The following is a 23,019-nucleotide window of genomic DNA, read 5'->3' on the forward strand; positions in this document are numbered from 1 at the left end:
GTATTTTTTCATAGAATGCTCCATAATTTATTTAACCAAATCCTCACTGTAAGATATTAATCCTGTTTATGATATTTTTTTGCTACAATAAACCTTGATAAACATTCTGTACATCCAGCTTGTTTACCACCTTGTCCAATTCTCTTTAAGGTAAACTGTCTACAATTAATTCTAACTGTCTGCAGTTAGAAGTGCTGGACAAGACAGTATGAATATTTTAACTCATACCTAACAGAAAGTTTGTCTAACCCTTTCTGAAAGCAATTTGTCAGTACGTATTAAGATCCTTAGATGTGCCCATGGGAGGAGGGGTGGTCTGCTGATCTGTGGCAGTGTGGCCTTGTGAGGGGTTTAGGCCTAGTTGGAAGCTACAGTTTCTGGAGGAGAGGTGCAGTGGAATTATGACTGAATACCAATATCTGTGCACATCAACATCTGTGCACCCTGACATCTACTGGGGCCCCGGCCTCTGCATGCCCTGACATCTCCATGCTCTAGGCAGGGCACAGTCAGGTCCAGGAGCAACTGTCTCTAGCACTGAGCAGTCAGTAATCAGCTCCCCCACCCTGTCCTCAGTCACTCAGAGACAAAGCCTGCAGAAGACCATTGCTAGCCCACCTGCCAGAGAGACCAGGGAAACAGGATGCCCTGCAAGGTGTGGTAAGGAAAGTGCAGAGGAGCCTCTAGGAGCTGTCTTGATACAAGATAGAGATGAACAGCCTATACATTACCATACTACAAAGCCGAAGGCAGCCTTGCAATGAGCATGTTTAATACCTCCATGGGGAAACTGCAGCGACACCTGTACAAGGGGGAGTACCCTATATTCCACTATGCACCAGTGTTTGAGAGTGACTTTATACAGGTCAGCAGAAAAGGAGAAGTGATTGATGTGCACAACCAGGCCGGAATGGTGACTGTGGGCGTTGTTCGTACCAGCCCCCGCCTCACACTACCTGATGTCACGCTGCTGGCCCGACCAGCTGCTATCTGTGATGACTACAACAGATACGGCCCAGCCACCCAGGAAAGAGGTAAAAAGCCTACACAGATCTTAGAGCTAACCAGGCTGCTTCCCTTGAAGTTTGTAAAGATATCCATCCATAACAGTAAAAAACAACAGCTCCGCCTGAAGCTTACCACTGGCCGCTCTTTCTACCTTCAGCTGTGTCCCCCTTCAGATACAACAGACCTTTTTATTCAGTGGGAAAACCTAATTTACATCCTAAGACCACCAGTGGAGGCTTACAGCAGCACCCAGGTCATTCCAGCTAGGGGCACTCTGGACATAACTGGGTTTGAGGAAGAGAGTAAGTGCCCAGTGGTAAGCACTCCGCCATCTCTAAAAGATGAGGCCAAGGTGCTTAGGGAGAAGAGCTAAAGGTCCTGCACAGGCTTTGGTACACAGGCTCACCTGGAAAATACATGGATTTCTGGAAGGACTCACGGCCAAATGAGCCTCATTTGGAGGCCATGGCACACTGAGGAGGTTCCTAGTACTTCTCCAAAGTGTTCCCCAAGGCTGTATTTCAGAGATTCCTTAGCTGTCAGCAACCCTTAATTTTATATCCAATATTGTATTGCCATCTGCAGCATGCTGACCATCCAATCTATTCTTTTTTCTATGTTTCCCTTGCTTTTCTCATTTTTTTATTGGAGTATAGTTGCTTTACACTGCTGTGTCAGTTTCTCTGTACAGCAAAGTGAATCAGCCACACATATAAATATATCCTCTCCTTTTTGGATTTCCTTCCCATTTAGGTCACCACAGAGCACCGAGTAGAGTTCCCTGTGCTGTACAGTAGGTTCTCATTAGTCATCTATTTAATACATAATAGTGTATATATGTCAATCCCAATCTCCCAATTCATCCCACCACCACCCCTTCCCCCTTGGTATCCATACATTTGTTCTCTACATCTGTGTCTCTATTTCTGCTTTGCAAATAAGATCATCTATACCATTTTTCTAGGTTCCATAGATAGATAGATAGATAGATATCACATTAATACACAATATTTTTCTCTTTCTGACTTACTTCACTCTGTATGACAGTCTCTAGGTCCATCCACATCTCTGCAAATGACACAGTTTTGTTCCTTTTTATGGCTGAGTGATATTCCATTGTATATATGTACCACCTCTTCTTTATCAATTCATCTGTTGATGGACATTTAGGTTGCTTCTATGTCCTGGCAATTGTAAATAGTGCTGCAATGAACATTGGGATGCATGTGTCTTTTTGAGTTATGGTTTCCTCTGGGTATATGCCCAGTAGTGGGATTGCTGGGTCATATGGTAGTTCTATATTTAGTTTAAGGAAACTCCATACTGTTCTCCATAGTGGCTGTACCAATTTACATTCCCACCAACAGTGTAAGAGGGTTCCCTTTTCTCCACACCCTCTCCAGCATTTATTGTTTGTAGGTTTTTTGATGATGGCTATTCTGACTGGTGTGAGGTGATACCTCATTGTAGTTTTGATTTTCATTTCTCTAATAATTAGTGATGTTGAGCACCTTTCCATGTGCCTCTTGGCCATCTGTATGTCTTCTTTGGAAAATGTCTATTTAGGTCTTCTGCCCATTTTTTGATTGGTTTTTTTTGTTTTGTTTTTTTGTTTTGCAGTATGCGGGCCTCTCACTGTTGTGGCCTCTCCCATTGCAGAGCACAGGCTCCGGATGCGCAGGCTCAGTGGCCATGGCTCATGGGCCCAGCCGCTCCGCGGCACGTGGGATCCTCCTGGACTGGGGCACGAACCCGTGTCCCCTGCATCGGCAGGCGGACTCTCAACCACTGCGCCACCAGGGAAGCCCTGTTTGTTTTCTTAATATTGAGCTGCAAGAGCTGTTTATATATTTTGGAGATTAATCCTTTGTCCGTTGATTCATTTGCAAATATCTTCTCCCATTCTGAGGGTTGTTTATTCATCTTGTTTATGGTTTCCTTTGCTGTGCAAAAGCTTTTAAGTTTCATTAGGTGCCATTTGTTTATTTTTGGTTTTATTTCCATTTCTCTAAGAGGTGGGTCAAAAAGGATCTTGCTGTGATTTATGTCATAGAGTGTGCTACCTATGTTTTCCTCTAAGAGTTTTATAGTGTCTGGCCTCACATTTAGGTCTTTAATCCATTTTGAGTTTATTTTTGTGTATGGTGTTAGGGAGTGTTCTAATTTCATCATCCAATCTATTCTTGAACATACTCCAACCCAGCTAAGCTGACATGTTGCAGAATGTATATCTCCCCGTGACTGCCTTGTACTGATTTTTGTATACATCAGTGACAGTGAGATGTGCACAATTTGCTAGTAGCTATCAAAATATTAAAGCACATACCACCTGACCAGCAGAAATACTAAGAGAAGTGTATTTTAATAAGTGTTCTCACTGACACAAACTGTCCAAGCAAACTGGAATGATCATTGTGGTCACTATGGAGATACTGTAGTGGGCACTGTTGCATCAAATGGGAGAGTGGACTTGAGAGCTCCAAATTCTTATTATAAGCTCTTGCTGTTTAGCTATAGGAATAGAAGGAAGCAGTCCTTCTGGTCTCACTTTATTTTACTTGTCTTTCCCTAGGCAAATGCTATCTATTTCTATGGAAGGAATCAAGATCAAAGTGAGCATCAGGAGCCTTCACATAAACCCTGAAGTGTTTGGGGCCACCTATTATGATTATGCTGGGGAGGAATTAATTCATCATGCCTCCCACTTATACCGCATTTAAGAGTTCACATAATTCTGCAGTTACAAAGCCTACAGGGCCTGATAAAAGGAGCAATTGTAACAACAGGCACCACCACTGGTGCTGTGCATATGACTGCAACCATGTTTGCAGACTCAAAAGAGAAACACAGCCTTAGCAGGAGCAGCCTTCCTAGATCCAGGAGGAAGTACAGTCAGCATGGTCATAGTGGTTGCTTTCAACATGTCTTAATATTGTTGTTAGCAAGGACTGCAAGCCCTCTTGTCCTCAGAGGGTACTTCTAGCCCATCAATAAGAGCTGTTGGCGTCTCCCCATGGGGCAGCATGAGTATGGTGATTGCAGAAGCAGAGACTGCTGGCAAGCATGTTGCAAAACAGCTAAAGACTTAGCATCCAGACCCCTCATCTCAACCTTACAGAGTGAAGGCTACATGAGTGAACAGGATGGTGAACAGAGGGTCTCCACCCATCAGGACTGACTCTTTAGAAAAGAGCCTCAAAGCCCTGCGCTGCACATGGTGGAGAGGTGGACATCCCATCTAAGACGGTGGAGGAAAGCAATATCATCCACCATAACACAACTCAACTCAAATTCTCTGCTCTAATAACATACACTCTATTAACAGGAAAGGGTAGAAATAAAACTAAATAGGGATTTACAATCAGGCTCTGAACTATCTGTAACCTTCCCTTCACTTGATATTTTGATTAAATGAACAGATGACAGAATAAAATGCTAAAGATTACTCTCAAAGATCCTGATCCACCTATGATCTACATTTATTAGCCAAAGAAAATTCTAAAACTTCCAAAATACATAACCAGAGACAGAAGCAACCAATAGGAGGCAGGACAAGGTAAATTAAGCCTAGAAAGCAACATGACATCAAAGTTTTAAACTATAAATGTATTAAGCTATACTAGCGTGTCAACCATTGCACATTAATTTTGTTGTGAAATATAATAAAGTATTTTTATAGTTTTGCACCATCACACATTAAAAATGTTATTGTAATTATATATATGGATGTATGTGTGTGTGTATATATATATATATATATATATATATATACACACACACACACACACACATATAAATGTTAAAGGGGAGCCCATCACAAATTGAGAACATTAGTAAAAGAAGGCTAAAAGGGGCTCCCCTGGTGGCACAGTGCTTGAGAATCCGCCTGCTGATGCAGGGGATACGGGTTCATGCCCCAGTCCGGGAAGATCCCACATGCCGCAGAGCGGCTGGGCCCGTGAGCCATGGCTGCTGAGCCTGTGCGTCCGGAGCCTGTGCTCTGCAATGGGAGAGGCTACAACAGTGAGAGGCCCGCGTACCGCAAAAAAAAAAAAAAGAAGGCTAGAAGAGAACACTGGTAAAAGAATTCTACTTTTGATTTGTTAGATTAAAGACATTAAAAAAAATACTGCATCTCAAGAAAATTTATAGATTTAATGCAGTAACAATTAAAATCCCAATAAGAATACTTTTTAAACTTGACATAGTAATTATAAATTATAAAATATAAATTTAAAAAGCAGACAATGTCAGTTAATAGTTTTAATATGATTTCTCCTGCCATATATATGTACAAATATCAAAAGGGATCATTGTTTTTAAAATTAGGAAAATTAAGAGGTTCAGAAGAAACCCCACGCCAAACAGGATGAAATATAATGAAAGTAATGGGAGTTACTGCCAATGGAAAGTCATAGAAAAACCATATATCAGCAAGTAAAAAACAAATATAGAGCCATATTTGAAATTTGTTAAAAGGAATTCTGGATGAAATGAATCAAAAAAAATAAGACCGAGAAGTTTAATGAATTTGATAGTTTAAAAAACTACACAACATACGCTCATTCAATATTAAGAAAAAAAGAAAAGCTGCAGGCTGGGAAACATTTTATGGTAAATGTAACTACTAAAATAGTAATACTCAATACTTATTGGAGCAATGCAAGTCTCCACAGAAAAATAGTCAAAGAAAAATATTTAAAAATTGTAAACCAAAAGCAAGTTACTACCAAGCCTACTACCAAACCTAATAAAACAAAATAAATTAAAATTTAAAAAATAAAAGTAAATGTTAGTAAGGTAATGGAGAACCCAGATACAGTCATATATTATTGAAAGCTTAGAGCCCTACTACTTTATAAGAATTCTACTTTTAAAATAAAAAATACAAAAGTGTTAATTTTATAAAACAACAAAATAGGTAAAAACATTCAATTATTGGTAAATTGTTAAGCAGATAAGAGAATATTAATAAAATTAAATAACACCTATTTTCTTAATTTCCTTTCTCGTATACCCTTCTGTATATGAGGTAAAACTCTATATGTAAAAACTTTAAGTGAAGAAATGAAACCCGACAGAACATACACATTTGTTTATTATTTAATTCAACTACTACTTAATTCTGACAACATGCCAGGAACAATGCTGGCATTAGATCGTAGACACTAAGCAACACACAGTCTCTACCTTTATGGATCTCACAGCCCAGTATATATTGATAATAATTCTGTAATCGTTAGTATAAATTGTCATAAAGTTCTATAAATAGTTCATATTAAGGTAAAGAGATTCTTTAAGTACTATATGCTGATTTGATTATCCTAGTTAGCGTGCCACAATAAATTTATATTGTAATTTGGGTGGCTGTGATCAAATTATGACATACATGGAAAAACATGTAATGGTTTCTTAAACAAAATTGTTTCATATTTGTTGCAAAACAGAAAATAATATTTTTGAGATATGAGTTATTTTCTGTCCTAGATTATTTTTGCACTCATGTTCTATGTGGTTACATATACATACCTTTGCCATTATACTGTTTTTCATATTAAGTGTTTTTTCGTCTTCATGTAGAGATATTTTCTTTGTGGCTTCTAATTTCCTAATTCTGTTTGGCTTATTTTATTTATTTCTGAAACTCCTCTAAGGGCTTGCGGACCACAGTACACAACAAAAATTTGAAGGTGACACAATAGAATTAAAAGTGACTTAATGAGTAGTGAAATGATTTCAAAACTGTAAATGATGTTTTAGTGTTTTGGTCTCATTTCTGAATTGTAGTGCATAATCTTCAGTGGCACACATTATTCTATGATATTCCATTGTGCTAAGAAAAATAATCACTGCTGCTTTTAAAGAGCTTTCATATGCTTCCTTTTAAATCATTTTTATTATTATTTAAATATAAATTATGATTTAATTTCAAAATAGCATTTTTTAAATGAAATATTTCCAAATCATATATACTAAAACTTCATGAACAATTCAATTTTTCTGGAACTAGCATTATGACAAAAATAAAACAAGCACAAAAAATTATATATAGTATGTGTTTGCATATGCATACATGTACAGCTAATTACATAAGCATTTTACTGACCTTCAACTGAAGAAAAATTACAAAGTGAAGAAGACACTAATTGGATTTGCAGAGGGGAAGAAAAAAGATTTACTTAAAAACATAGGCAACCATTTTTATGTTTTATTGTACCTTAAGAAAGCAAACCATTACCTGTGCAAGAATGGGGAAGCCAAGGTTCCTACATCCATTACAAGGAGTTAATGCTTCCCAGAGTCCTGAGGGCCCACAAGTGTTTTCATCATCATCTTCTTCTTCCACTTCTCCTGGTGACAAATTTATTGTAGATGAAGTTCTCTGAAATTAAATTTATATTATACCAATATATTAATTATGTCGATGTATATATTATACCAGTGTCATTTAGATATCTTAACATCAATTAAATTACATAAATTTCTTACGGTGTATGTTAGCAAGCAGAAGTCAGCTTAATTCTAGCCATAGTTATGTGGCTGTGCCATGTGAATCAGCCAAAAAACATGTATAATTCAACCCGAAGTTGAAAGTGAAAGAAAACTGAAAGTGAAAAACTGGATGAAAAAGACTGGTAAATTACAAAGTTCATATTGAAGAACAGGACATGGAAATGACCCAAGAAAATATAGGAATAGCAACAAATGAGAAAAATATTATGATTTCTAATGCAATCAAGAGAAATAGCATGAAAATACTTTATTGAAACAGGAATTGATAAAAAGCCCATTTTTCACAATGTCACCAAAATGGTAGTCTCCTTTTTGAAAAAAAATGAGCTTCATAAAATTTTGTATTATACATATAAGAGGGGTAATACTTTTCAAATTAATAATAGGACTTCCATGTTAAACATACATATTTACTTTTACTACTTCCCAAATCCCACTTAAATGACAGCAAAACTTTTGTAAAAATGGTCTAAACCATAAGGACAAGGACAACTGGAGGGATGTTAGCAGATGAGCAATATCAAGAAAATGTTTAGATAATGATAAACAGATGATTTAGCAAATTAACTTAGCAAACTTGAGAAAACTGAAAGCAAAGTGCCTGCAAGGAGGAAGAATAAGAAGCAGATCTATTCATGATTCAACACCCTCAAAAGGGCTTAAGAATTAGAGAGACTGACTACCTGTGAAGGTGTAAGTGCTGGTGGAGCTGAAACAGAATGGAAACTCCACCTCAGCCAGCCGAGAAACTAAACCTTTACCACCGGACAAGAAATTGGAGGTTTACATTCTGATGAGGTTGAAGCAAAGGGATTATGAATTTTAAGAATCTATGCACAATAAGCCAAGGGGTGCCTCCCTAAAAACAATGAAATTAAGTGAACATCTATGTAGTAAATGAAGATTTTCAACCTACCCCAGTGCCTTCCCACATTTGTCTTAGAGAACATGGCAGCTAAGTTCATATCCTTCAGGTAGGATCCAAGAATATATTCCTCTCTGCAGAAATGGACCTCTAAAGAAAAGTGATCTGTATGTATTTAGGAAAATGGTGGGGCATCTATGCCTTAATGCCTACAGTGAAGCCCCCTCTCTACAAACTCCATCCACATAAACAGTTCCTAATTTTTTAGTTAAATATGAACAAGAACACAAGGATCACCACATATTGGAAGGAAACCTTTAAAACAGGGGTCCCCAACCCCCAGAGACCCCTGTTAGGAACTGGGCCACACAGCAGAAGGTAAGTGAGCGAAGCTTCATCTGCCGCTCCCCATCGCTCGCATTACCGCCTGAACCATCCCCCTCCCCCCATCTGTGGAAAAACTGTCTTCCATGAAACCAGTCCCTGGTGTCAAAAAGGTTGGGAACCGCTGCTTTAACAGAACAAAATAAATATACAGAAAAAAGTTATAAATAATATCCTCAGAGAGATAGAAAATATTTGCATCCCTAAAACAAGAACAGAATGCTACAAAACAAATAAATGCATAAAATCCAATAGAACAGCTGGAAAATAAGTCACAGCAAATTTCCCAGAGGACAGAACAAAAGATCAAAAGATGTTAAAAGTTAAGAAAATTAGGGGATCAAACGAAGAATGCTTCATGTAAAGGTGAGAAGTTGTCAAAGTAATAATGCAAGAAATTTTGTCAGAACTGAAGAAAAATTCCACATTCAAAGAGCCTGCTGAATACTCAGCAGACTGAATTTTTTTTAAAAATTGGAAAGATAATAAGTTTGTCTAAAAATATTCAGAATGTAGTGTTCAGTGTACAACATTGACAGATCATGATTACTGAAGTTAGTAAAGATAGTTTACATACTGAATTGTAAATAGCACCCACCTCCCCCCGAAAGCTGTTACTTTTAAAAATAGAAAATAAGACTTCATAGTATGACTGATTTTTGTATTCACATCTTAAATTTCCCTTTATCAATTTTCAATAACTGAGAAATTATGAACTTCAGTAGTCCTTCAATCAGTTACTGTCTGTAAGATACAATAATAACGATAGCTACAATCTATTGAACACTCTATTATTCATTATTTTAATTCACACAATGCTTTCAGGCAAATACTAAACTAAGGCACAGAGAAGTCAAGTAAAACCCAAGGTCACAGAGCTGGTAAGTGACAGAAAAAGGATTCTAATCCAGACTGCCTGACTCTAGAGCATGTATATGTTTGATGAATGCTGTCTACAAAAATGAACAGAATGATCAAATGGGCATCTCCTTCACCAACTAATGATCAGTCACTGGTCTGACCATCACGGTTGACACGTACAGCACTGTAAATGATTACATATTTGGCTAAGAATTATCAACATTTTATAGATTAATCAGTTTTCTTCCTCTGTCTCTTTCTCCTCCACAAAGAAAAACTCTGCTTATGTCTCTCCCCAGCTCATAAATTTCCAATTATTTCCCATTGTACAGCAAATAATATCAAAATTCCTTAATATGGCTCAAGGTTTCATGATCAAACTATTTCTCAGTTTTCTTACTCTATTTTACTCACCCCAGAATATAACCAAATGGAATTGTTTACCCTTTCCTAATCTGTTCCATGTTTTGTTCATGCCCCCACCTCACTTCTCCATATAGCTATTGTACTGGTTAAGAGTTTAGGCTCTAAAATTAGTCCTGGATTCAACTTCTAACTCTCTTACTTATTAGCCTACTTAGTAGTGTGATTTTCATCAGATATGACCACTGTCCCCCTCACTTACCTCACCTATGCAGTGAGAAAATAGTACAGTAGTACCTCCCTCAGGATTTTTTCCTGATAATAAGGTAATGAATATAAAGTGCCTGAAACATAGTAAGGTTTCAGTAAATATTAACTACTGTCTTTAGCTATTATTCTCTTATAATCCCATTGATTCCTCAAAATACAGTTCAGATTTCACCTCTTATGTGCATTTTTCCAGATTGCCCACAAACAGAAATGATGTTGCTCTCTTCTGAATGTCTATAGCTCTTTCTGAGAGTTTGTGTATTGTGTTATTTCACACACTCTCTGAGATGATAGACTGCATCATCTCTCTGGCAAAGAGCAAAAGCCTTGAAGTCAAACAAACATACATTTAAGATATACATTCCTGGCTCTGCCACATGCAAGCTGTGTTACTGAGCAAATCACATAATCTTACTAATCCTCAGTTTCCTTATCTGCAAAGCAGGCATAATAATAGTTCCTACTTGATACGGCTGTATGTGGATAAAATTAGTTGCTTGACAGCAACTGGTTCATAAAAAATAAACAATAAATGTTGCTTTTTTTAAATTAAACTTTATCCTGAAAGAGTTATACACACACACACACACTCAACTTACTTATCCAACTTAATTGTAAGTTATCTGAAAGTAAACATGCCTTATTCACATTTGTATCTCTTACAATGTGTTGTGCATAATGTAATTTAATAATTATTTATTAAATAAATCATTAAACGAATTTCAAACTACCATTTTCATCTGACTACCTAAAAAATTTTACTAACATTAAGAGGTGTATATAATTGCATCAAAAATCTCATTATTTTTATTTTAGTTTTATTTTATATTAACCATTGCCAATAGCATTAGCAGAAATAACAAAATTTATCAGTGGTTGAGTAGTGCCCCCTAAAGTCAGTATAGATGTTAGCTGTGTACAACCATAGTTCTCCACGTCACTGGTTTACAATAAAAGATGCCTGGGAAAGATTTTATCAAACTAAATATAACCTTCAATTATATATGGGAAAGAAGTTACATGAACACACTTAAGTTCACAGTTTCCTTTATTTCAAATGCCTTTCAAACTTTTTACTGAGATCCAATTGTGTTCCTAAAGTTCCAGATGCCAGGAAATTCTTCCACAGAACATAAACCTAAATTTTCATAGTTTGGGCCTATTAGCTTTCTGGTTAATGCATAGTAATTATGCAGAAGAAATACTGGACAAGTTCTACATTGTTTCAGAGGATAAAAGTCATAATACATAAATACCGTGGGGAGACAAATTTGAGCTCAATCAACGAAAAATACTTCTAGAATAATTACATCAGTCTAACATTGAAGAAATGGAATTTCCTTGTGATGTGAGAGAGAGATATATATATATATGGTACATAAGAAATATATATATAATATTAAAATTATGTTACGTGAAAATGTTTTATGTAAATATTTTAATTACACACATTATAATTGTATAATTATACAATATATCATTTTCACATATTTTATGTTAAACATAATTATGTTTATATAATAATTATATATAGCATATAACAACTATGCTATATGTTACATATATAAACATAATTATGTAATAGTTATATATGGTTTATAGTTTAGAAAATGTTTTGAGATATGGAATAGCCCAATAAAGTAGGGTTGGAGTTATCCCTATTTACAAGTGAAGAAACTAAGGTTCACAATGTTACTCAATTTGCAAGGTCATCCTATAAATGAGGGCAGATTATAATACAAGTCCTCTGACTCTGGGTCCTATAATCTTTCTATGACACTACTAATTAGAAGGAAGTTTCTAATTACTAGAGCTCTTCAAAGGGACAAGGAATATTCAAGATATTCAGAATATCGCAAAGGAATTTCTGTGTTATGTTATACTTTGTAATTGATGGCCTTTAAACTTTTTTTTTTAACTCTAAAATTCTGTAAGTCTAAGCAGCTAAAGTGTATACAGTTCAGGAAAAGGATCAAGGACCAAGTATGATCCAATAGAGCCTCTTTAAACCTCTTTGCTCAACTCCTGAATGCATGTCTTTAGAAACATGGTGACGGTAGGAAAAGGGAAAATCCAAGGATGCCCATGTCCTGTCCAAAAGTTCCTGGAGGAAAATCAGAAACCTAGGCTACTCGACATAGCCAGGATATAGGAGAGCAATGTGTGAGTGGGGAAATGGGACGATGGAATGAGACAAAGCTGTCCCTCATCCTATCAGAAATGCAAAAACCAAATTAAAAAGTAGGAAATCAGCCTAATAGAACTGTCAAATGCAAAGGGACTGGGCAAATAGACTCCAGGAAGGAGGCAACCGTCAGAAATGGAGAGCAAACAAAGGAAGACCACTTGGAATAGGAGTCAGAAATCTGGACTGCAAGTCAGCAAGTCTTTTTGTCTCTGTTTTTCAAAACTGAAATTGATTCATTAATTTTTAATGAAACTTAAAGTAATACATGTTTATTGTAAAGCAAATCATTCAAAATAAAAAGTTATAAAAGAGAAAGTGAAGCTTCCCTAACCTCATTCCCAATGTAAACACTCAGTGCATATCCTTCCAGATTTGTACTCTTGTCCGATGCTTTTATCAGAATAAATTGATAAATATGCAGGTGTATACCAAAGAGTACTATTACTTTAACTTTCTATATATTTTCAACATTTCTAAAATACTCTCCACACTGACCAGAGAAAAAAATTTCTTATATGAGAATGTGAAAATGTTACCCTTTTCCTTAAAAACTGGAAAAGACTATATTACACAGTCTTTCATTGTTCTTTGGATAAAATTCAAAATTCTTAACATGATTCAAAAGGCTGTGTATGATTTGCCCTTACCTATCTCTCTAGCTTTGTCCCATTGCCACCATTCTTCCTCCCCTTTGCTCATAACATTTAAACACACTATGCTCTTTCTCTTGAATATACCAAACTTTCTCTTATCTAGAACTTTATATAACTAAGCACATAAGGTTTTCTCTTCCAGAAGCTGTTAGTTGTCTCCCAATATAACAGAACACCTAGCCCTCTTTTTCTATAGTAATAAAACCCTAACTTTTAGTTGGGCACATGTCTGCTTTGAATACAGACCACATTTCCTAATCTCTGTCACAGCTACATGTGACCGTGTTGTTAAGTTATAACCCTGGGATATAAGAAGTGTTCTTAAAGTAATGGGGCATGTCCTTCTTCCTCCCTTTCCTCCTTCTGCTGATTGGAATGCTAATGAAACGGCTGGAGCTGGCACAGTCATCCTGGACCATTAGGGATCCTTGGAACTAGAGGACATACACAGTAGAACAACAAAATAGAATACTGGGTTCCTTATACTGATGAGTTCTACCATCCTTGGACTGCCAGCTCTAAGTTTTGCAAGTGGAGTGAAATAAACTTCTTTTAAAGCCATTGTTATTTTGGATTTTCTGTTACTGGTTACTGTACCAAATCCTAATAAATAAATTCCTGGAGCACTCTCTTCTCTTGTCTTCATCAGGATTAATCTTATCTGTGTTCTAGGTATGAACTTAATTCACTCCCTTTGATAGTCCTTTTTGATGTCCCAGTAAAAATTAGTTTCCTTTCTTACACGCTTTCACGGCACCCTGGTATTTTTACAGTAATTATCACAAATAAAATGTTTACAGCTACTTATGTGACTCTGCTTCAATAACTGCTTTCCTTACTGGATTACAAACTGCATAACTGCAGAGATGTCTGTTGGTTTAGATACCACAAGCCCAGTACTTAGCTCATTAAAGTACTTTCCATTGCACATGTGTTGATTAATAAATGAATGAGTGAATGAATGAATATAAGCTTTCCCTCAAAAATATTTTAATAATGTGAACATTCTCACCAATTCTAGGAGGCACCAATTTAACTGTAACCTTGAACTTAGTTTAGTGTCCTTTGTCTTCTGACTCCACTGTATTCACTTGCCCTCACTGTATTCATCCCATATTCAAACTACTGTACAACTCAGCATCTACTTGATTTCATTAAAGAATGCATTTATTACCAACCATTAGTGAACAATTTAGATTCTACCACAAACTCTGCAGTGGAGAAGGAGAATAAGCTTTACATTGCACAACTTAACCTCCCCTCCTCCGCAACAAATATTTGTCTCCTTGTGATGATGGCTGGGTGGAAGGGTGCTTTTATCTCCTTTGGGGTCTATTTCTTCCCACAGAATTTTTTCATCTGCTCTTCAAATTCCTCTACCTTTTATAACACAGAGCAATGTAACTCTAGTATACACCTTATCTGCAAACTTGAACAGCCAATCTCATTATACAGGTGATCTTACTCAATGGTTATTAATATTTGTCAATTTGAAAGTCAACAACAAAAAAGCTGTATCAATGATTTTTTATAATGCTTTTAAAGTTGGGGATCTAAGGGTTTACTGGGACACTGAGAGAGGAGGGAAATTGTAAAATGTTAAGCTGTTTCATTTATACCATAACTATAACAGTGCCAATGATCAAACCAATAAAGGTCAGTGATCACTTTACTCAAAAAGCAGAAGACTCGTTTATCTTAAGTTCAGTCCTGACAAAGAGATCACACGCCACAGTTTCATATATTAGGGATGCTCAGAAAGACTAGTGTCAAATACAATATTTTCATCAGCTTATTAACAATAAACCTCTGCCTAAAATTTTCTAAGGATAATTCCAATGTTACCCTATACTATCTTCTCACAACAGTCATTTGCTCCAAGTTAGTGAAATTCACAAAAGATGCAATATTTAAGTCTTCTGAAAAACGAAATTTCTCTCAGATTTATTTGCAGTCACCTATGAATCCTAAGATGCATTTATATCTGCAAGGAAAAGGAAGGAAGAAGAGAAACAAGTCTTTATGCCAATAAGTACACTGAGTCCACCTCCTAGCATCCACACACCAAAATAATATTACTGTGCATGGTGATATTTTAAACTTGGGGATTTGCCAGTATTCACATTTATTGAAAGACAGAATTGCTATTAAAGCAAGTATTTTAGTTGCAAGGAATACTGAAGAATAGATTAAGGAGAGCTGTTCTCTTTTTAATAGTACATGAGACATTCATTGTAATTCCTCTAAAATGCTCAGTTCCAACACACTGTGTCCCCACCTGCTACCTCTTTACATAGCCAACATTCTTCGCATAATCAGCTGGGAAACTTCAAAGAAGAATGCATTTGGTTTGCTATTCTACATAATACAATCAATTTGTATGTTCTTATTATCTTTTAAAACTTGTTCATTTATCTGACTCTGGCTTAATAATACTGTTTATTATTGCAAAATTAGAAAGAAGTCTAAACTGATGTCAGGTTTATGCGCAAGAGGTCAACACTAATTTCAAAAATGTTAAGGCTACTTTAGAAAGTTGACTCAAGCTTATTTTTTCAGCAAGACTTAGTATAGGAGGCAAAATATGCAACTTTTGGAAAATAAACTGTCCTTCATGGCAGTTCATTTTATATAAACAAATACTATTTTTCAAATAGTTTCTTTTTAAAATCAAATTTAAGATATTATTTGCATACATAATATGCACCCATTTTTAATGTACAATTTGATAACTTTTGATAAAAGCATACACCTGTGTAATCATCACCACAAATGGTTACCTTATACTCATTCCCTGTCCGTACTCACCTACCCCCTGGCCCCAGAAATCTTTTTCTGTCACTCTATTATACAAGTCTTTTCTAGAACTTCACAAAAATAGAATCACGATGTATACACTTTAGGTCTGGCTTCTTTCGCTCAGCATAATGTGTTTGAGATACATCTCTATTTTTCATGTATCAGTAGTTTATTCCTTTTAAATACACAGTTGTAGTCCACTGTATAGATATATCAAAACTTACTTATACATTCTTCCTTTGATAGACATTTAGGTTGTTTCCAATTTGGGGGCCTTATGAATAAAGTTGCCATGAACATTCATGTACAATTTGGTATGTGGACATAAGATTTCGTTTCTCTTGGTTAAAAACCTAAAATGTCAGGTTACATGGTAAGTGTATCTTAAACCTTTTAAGAAATTATCAAAATGTTTTCCAAAGTATTTGTATCATTTTACATTCCCATTAGAGTTCTAGTACCTCCAAATTCTTGGCAACACTTAATTTAGCCATTCTAACAGATGTGTAGTGCTGCCACACGGTGCTTTTAATTTCCATTTCTGTGACTGCCAATGTGTTAAGTATCCTCTCCTGTGCTAGGAGGCCATACACGTCTTTTTTGTGTGAAATATCCTTTCAAATCCTTTGTCTATTTTTAATTGGGTTAATTTGACTTCTTACTGTTGAATTGTAATAGGTTTTTTAATCCAACAACGGCTCTGTTCTTTTTAGAGCCGTTTAAGGTGCACAGAAAAATTGAGAGGAAGGTACAGATTTCCCATATGTCCCATGCCCCTACACATGCAAAATCCCCCTCTTTATAAACATCCCCCACCAGAGTGGTACATTTGCTACAACTGATATTAATGAACCTACACTAATATACTATAATCACCCAAAGTCCATAGTTTATATTACAGTTTACTCTTGTACATTCTAAGTGTTTAGACGAAGTTATAATGACATATATCCATTATAATGGTAACATACAGAATATTTTCACTGCCCTAAAGACCTACGTTCCACCTATTCACCCTCTGAGCCCAACCACTGTTCTTTTTTACTGTCTCCATAGGTTTGCCCTTTCCAGAACGTCATAAAGTTGCAATCATACAAAATGTAGCCTCTTCAGACTGGCTTCTTTCATGCAGTAACATGCTTTTAAGGTTCCTCCATGTCTTTTCATGGCTTTATAGCTCATTTCTTTTTAGTTCTAAATAATATTCCATTGTCTGGATGAACCACAGTTTATCCATTTACCTACTGAAAGACATCTTGGTTTCTTCCAAGTTTTAGCAATTATGAATAAAGCTGCTAAAAACATCCTTGTTCAGGTTTTTGTGTAGACATAAGTTTTCAACTACTTTGGGTAAATACCAAGAAGCAAGATTGCTCTGGATCATATGGTAAGAGTATGTTTAGTTTTGTAATTACTCTCTTCCAAAGTGGCAGTACCATTTTGTATTCCCATCAGCAATAAATGAGAGTTTCTCTTGCTTCACATTTGAGCTCCATATCTTGTGCCAGCATTTGGTGTTGTCAGGCTTCTGTATTTTGACCATTCTAGCAGTTGTGTAATGGTATTTCATTGTGTTTTTTGGTTTTATTTTTGTTTTGTTTTTTAAAATTAATTAATTTATTTAATGGCTGCATTGGGTCTTCGTTGCTGTGCACGGGCTTTCTCTAGTTGTGGTGAGCAGGGGCTACTCTTCATTGTGGTGCGCGGGCTTCTCATTGCAGTGGCTTCTCGTTATGGAGCACAGGCTCTAGGTGCATGGGCTTCAGTAGTTGTGGCACGTGGGCTAAGTAGTTGTGGCTCGCGGGCTCTAGAGTGCAGGGTCAGTAATTGTGGCGCACAGTCTTATTTGCTCTGTGGCATGTGGGATCTTCCCAGACAAGGGCTCAAACACGTGTCCCCTGAGTTGGCAGGTGGATTCTTAACCACTGTACCACCAGGGAAATCCCTCATTGTGGTTTTAATGTGCATTTCCCTCATAACATATGATATGGAACATCTTTGCATATGCTTATTTGCCATCTGTATATCTTCTTAAGTGAGGTGTCTGTTAGGCCCATTTTTTAGCCAGGTTGTTTGTTTTCAAACTGCTAAATTTTAAGAGTTCTTTGTATATTATGGATAACAGTCCTTTATCAGATATATGTTTTACATATATTTTTTCCCAACCCCAGGCTTATCTTTTCTTTCTCTTGACCCTTTCACAGAGGAGAAGTTTTAATTTTAATGAAGTCCACTTATCAGTTATTTCTTTCATGGTTAATGCTCTTAGTATCGAATCTAAAAAGTGATAACCATAACCGAGGTCATGTAGATTTTCTCCTATGCTATCATCTAGGAAGTTTATAGTTTTGCCTTTTACATCTAGGTCTATGATCCATTGTGAGTTAATTTTTGTGAAGAGTGTAAGGTCTGTGTCTAGATTCACTTTTTGGCATTTGGATGTCCAGAGTTTTATGAGTTTTTCTTAAAAAATACTCTATATTCTGGGCATACATCCTTTGTGTTATTTATGTAATATCTAAAAAATATATGCCTACTCCAAAGTCACAAAGATAGTCTCCTATATTTTCTGTTTAATATTGTTATTTTTACATTTCTGGTCTTTGAACCACATTGAGTTACTTTCCACAAACAATATGAGATAAAGGTTGAGAATCATTACATCTCCACAGAATGTATTTTTGTTATTGGTTTTGTGTATCTGTTTTTCTTTGTGTGTATCTGTGTGTTAAATATACCTGGTGAGTTTGTTTTCCAGGGAAGAGAAGTTAAATTGTTTATTAGGTTTTTATAGGTTGTAACAAGCCCTGATAGCAATTTTCCAGGTCTGTGGTCTTGGTTTATAATTGACTCATGCTCAGGATAAGTTTAGATTTAGGTTACTTTCTAATCCTAAATGCATCTTCATCAATTTTGCCTGTCAAAGTGAAAATGACTGTGTGCATACTTGACAGAAGGAGAGTCTGGATGAAAGCTTCAGAAACAAACCCTTGAGGTTAATCCTCTACCTCAAGGCCCAACTTTGACCCAATGGATTTAAAGTCAAATTAAAATAAATACTACTATCTGAAATATATCCTTTCTCAGGGGTAACAGCTGGTAAAAGGAGAGATCTATATCTAACTTAGATTTACATTCCTAGTATCTAGAGTAGTATGTATTGTGTATTGTGTGCTCAAGAGCACCAATAAATGCTTTTTTATTGAAATATTTCACTAATTTACACTAGCAAAGGAAATAAAAACACATCACGTTTTCCTAAAAAAAAAAAAAACCTACCTTTAATAACCAGCTTAATAATGCTGAGTGTTTTTAAAACCTCTTTATTGAGATAAATTTTTTAAATAAAGAAAGAACCTCCCAAATGCACCAGGACAAGTTCAAAAACATGGCAATGTCCTGGAGCCTGAGCAACATTCTTACCATTTGCCAGCATTTAACCAACTCTCCCAGATCCAAAATCAAACATCTGAATTGAAATGCCTGAGCCATATCCTGTCTAGCCAAAGCATTAAACTCATACTAGTGGGTCATCTGTCTGGGATACTAATGTGGCAGGAACCCACGACAATCAAAGATGTCAGCAATTTCTGATTTACCAGATGCTACTGTTGATTCATTCCCCAGTGTTAGACCTTGATCATCCTAACGGTGAACTAATTTCATCTAGAAGAAAAAAAAATTCTTCTGCTCCTCAGCTATGGATTTCCATCATCTGAAAACTCCTTTCAAGTACACACAACTCTGACCAAACAAACTACTCCAAACAGATCTTACCTCATACCATTAAATCTGTCGCTTACAGAACCTCAGAGTGCCATCCTGTCAAAGCCTCTTCCTGGGGAAGCCTGCATCTAAGAACTGGTCATTGAAGTCCAGCCACCTCCTCCACACCTAGAACAACTGTGAAGGGCCACCTAAGTTTCAGATCTCCCTGTGATGTTGGTCAAACAGTGGGACCATCCAGTGGGCTGCAACTACATCTTCTCCAATGAGGTCTGAATCACAACCTTGTGGAGAGGAGCACATTCCAAGTTTGTCCTCCCTTAGGTACTCTTCCTCAGCAATAAATTACACTTATATTTTGTTTCACATCTTTATAATTACTCCCATCATAGCTTATTAACATTTTATGTTAAACTTTGCCTGGGTGAATTACTGTGTGGCATCTGTCTCCTAATGTGACCCATTTAGTAAGGATAGCTCCAAGTATGCACCATGGCTGAAAGCAGAAAGCAATGAAGAGTGCTGGATCCTTAAAAGTTTAATCAGCTACTTAAAAGCAGACTGAAGAACTAGAGATTTTCACACCAAGAGATATATTATTTAAGGTACTTACAAGTACAGCCCTTGGCTGGTGTCTGAGAACTTGGATTTCTGAGGAAGTACCATAACTCTGACAGGAGCGACTCAACATACCTAGACTGTTTATGAAAACAATGATTTATGTTGACCATCTGATTTCCTTCTGGAAGTCTCAAATTTTGATACATGCTAGGTAGAGGGTGTCTACATGACTAGCCCCCAATAAAAATCTGGGATCTGAGTCTTTAATGAGCTTCCCTGACTGGCAACATTTCACAGTGTTGTCACAACTCATTGCTTGGAGAAGTAGGTGCATTCTGCCTGACACCACTGGAAGAGGAGCCTTAGAAGCATGTGCCTGCTTTCCTCCAGACTTCATTCCATGCACTTTTTCCCTCATCTGATTTTTCTTTGCAGTCTTTCACTATAATAAATCAAAATTGTGAGTAGAATTATTTCCTGAATCCTGCAAGTCCTCCTAGTGAATTATCAAACCTGGAGGTGGTCTTGGGGGACCTTCAACACAGAAACATAGGTAAGGAACGATAAGAAAAGAAAAGGGAGAGGTTGAGGCAAAGACACAAATAAACCTTGAAATAAGAGAAGAATGTATTATAAAACTTAAATTATTTTAGGAAGTCTCTAAGAGCCAAACCCATTTTACATAAAATCAAATTAGTGCTTCAATCACCAAATTGGAGAAACTGGGCATATCTACAGGGAAAAAAAAAATTAAAAGGAAGTCAGAAAACTTGGTATATCAAAAGAACTGAGAACACTGGTCTAGCCTAAAAAAGGTAATCCTAGATAATAAGCCCAAGCAGTGGGTTCAGAGGAAATAATCAAAGACAAAATAGAAGAAAACTTTGCAGAATCAAGAAACATCAGGTATATACAATGGAATATTACTCAGCCATAAAAAGAAACGAAACTGAGCTATTTGTAATGAGGTGGATAGACCTAGAGCCTGTCATACAGAGTGAAGTAAGTCAGAAAGAGAAAGACAAATACCGTATGCTAACACATATATATGGAATTAAAAAAAAAAAATGTCATGAAGAACCTAGGGGTAAAACGGGAATAAAGACACAGACCTACTTGAGAATGGACTTGAGGATATGGGGAGGGGGAAGGGTAAGCTGTGACAAAGCGAAAGAGAGGCATGGACATATATACACTACCAAACGTAAGGTAGATAGATAGTGGGAAGCAGCCGCAGAGCACAGGGAGATCAGCTCGGTGCTTTGTGACCGCCTGGAGGGGTAGGATGGGGAGGGTGGGAGGGAGGGAGATGCATGAGGGAAGGGATGTGGGAACAGATGTATATGTATGACTGATTCACTTTGTTATAAAGCAGAAACTAAAAAAAAAAAAAAAAAAAGAAACATCAGGTCTACAGCAAAAGCCTTGAAAAATTAATGGAAAAGATTCATATCTAGACATATTGTGGTAAAATCTCTTAATTCTAAGAAAAAAGAAGTTCTTCAAGCTTTCAGAATGTGCATTCACATTGCCTACTGCACCAGTCATAATTCTCACAGGCAAACATCAGAAAATGATTCCGGTTAAGTAAAGCAGAAAATACAGTTATGTAAATATTGGGTAGCTCTCAGAATCAATGACAAAGAAGCCTAAAAAATCAGGCTCTGAGAGGAGCTTCAAGATGGCAGAAAAGTAAGATGTGGAGATCACCTTCCTCCCCACAAATACATCAGAAATACATCTATATGTGGAACAACTCCTACAGGACACCTATTGAACACTGGCAGAAGACCTCAGACCTCCCAAAAGGCAAGAAACGTCCCACGTACTTGGGTAGGGCAAAAAAAAAAAAAAGAGACAAAAGAAAAGGGACAGGACCTGCACCAGTGGGAGCGAGCTGTGAAGGAGGAAAGGTTTCCACACACTGGGAAGCCCCTTCACAAACAGAGACTGTGGGTGGCAGAGGGCGGAGGCTTTGGAGCCACAGAGGAGAGCGCAGCATCAGGGGTGCAGAGGGCAAAGCGGAGAGATTCCCGCACAGAGGATCAGTGCCGACCAGGAACCACCAGCCCAAGAGGCACGTCTGCTCACCCGCCGGGATGGGTAGGGGCTGGGAGTTGAAGCTCGGGCTTCGGAGGTTGGATCCCAGGGAGAGAACTGGGGTTGGCTGCGTGAACACAGCCTGAAGGGGGCTAGTACACCACAGAGAGCTAAGAGGGAGTCCAGGAAAAAGTCTGGAGCTGCCAAAGAGGTAAGAGACTTTTTCTTGCCTCTTTGTTTCCTGCTGCGCGAGGAGAGGGGATTAAGGGCGCCGCTTAAAGGAGCTCCAGAGACGGGTGTGAGCCGTGGCGATCAGCATGGACCCAAGAGACGGACATGAGACGCTAAGGGTGCTTCTGCAGCCACCAAGAAGTCTGTGTGCAAGCACAGGTCACTATCCACACCTCCCCTCCCAGGAGCCTGTGCAGCCCGCAACTGCCAGGGTCCCGTGATGCAGGGACAACTTCCCCGGAAGAACACACGGCGCGCCTCAGGCGGGTGCAACATTACACTGGCTTCTGCTGCTGCAGGCTAGCCCCACACTCAGTCCCCCTCCCTCCCCCGAGCCTGAGTGAGCCAGAGCTCCTGAAGCAGCTGCTCCTTTAACCCCATCTTGTCTGAGCAAAGAACAGACGCTCTCAGGCAACCTACACACAGAGGCGGGGCCAAATCCAAAGGTGAACCCAGGAGCGGTACATACAAAGAAGAGAAAGGGAAATTTCTCCCAGCAGCCTCACGAGGAGTGGACTGGATCTCCACAGTCAATTTGATGTGCCCAGCATCTGTGG

At 37.4% G+C, this 23,019-nt stretch overlaps 2 protein-coding genes across 9 annotated transcripts in view; one reads left to right on the forward strand and one right to left on the reverse strand.

Annotated features, from left to right (window-relative positions):
- ANKS1B (ankyrin repeat and sterile alpha motif domain containing 1B) overlaps nucleotides 1-23,019 on the reverse strand; it is a gene marked incomplete at both ends in the record, with an annotated part of 1,147,860 nt that overhangs the window by 825,260 nt on the left and 299,581 nt on the right. For all 8 annotated transcript variants that reach the window (XM_079714776.1, XM_079714773.1, XM_079714775.1 and 5 more), the window contains one exon: nucleotides 7,247-7,390. In XM_079714776.1, the coding sequence (XP_079570902.1) occupies nucleotides 7,247-7,390 (144 nt within the window). The remainder of the gene's footprint in view (nucleotides 1-7,246; nucleotides 7,391-23,019) is intronic.
- Nucleotides 734-1,381, forward strand: GARIN6 (golgi associated RAB2 interactor family member 6; the record flags this gene model as incomplete). Its single annotated transcript, XM_079714226.1, has 1 exon — nucleotides 734-1,381. The coding sequence occupies exon 1, from the start codon at nucleotides 761-763 to the stop codon at nucleotides 1,379-1,381; it is 621 nt and encodes a 206-aa protein (XP_079570352.1). The 5' UTR covers nucleotides 734-760.

This window comes from Hyperoodon ampullatus, assembly GCF_949752795.1.
Source record: "Hyperoodon ampullatus genome assembly, chromosome: 11".
Taxonomy (NCBI): domain Eukaryota; kingdom Metazoa; phylum Chordata; class Mammalia; order Artiodactyla; family Ziphiidae; genus Hyperoodon; species Hyperoodon ampullatus.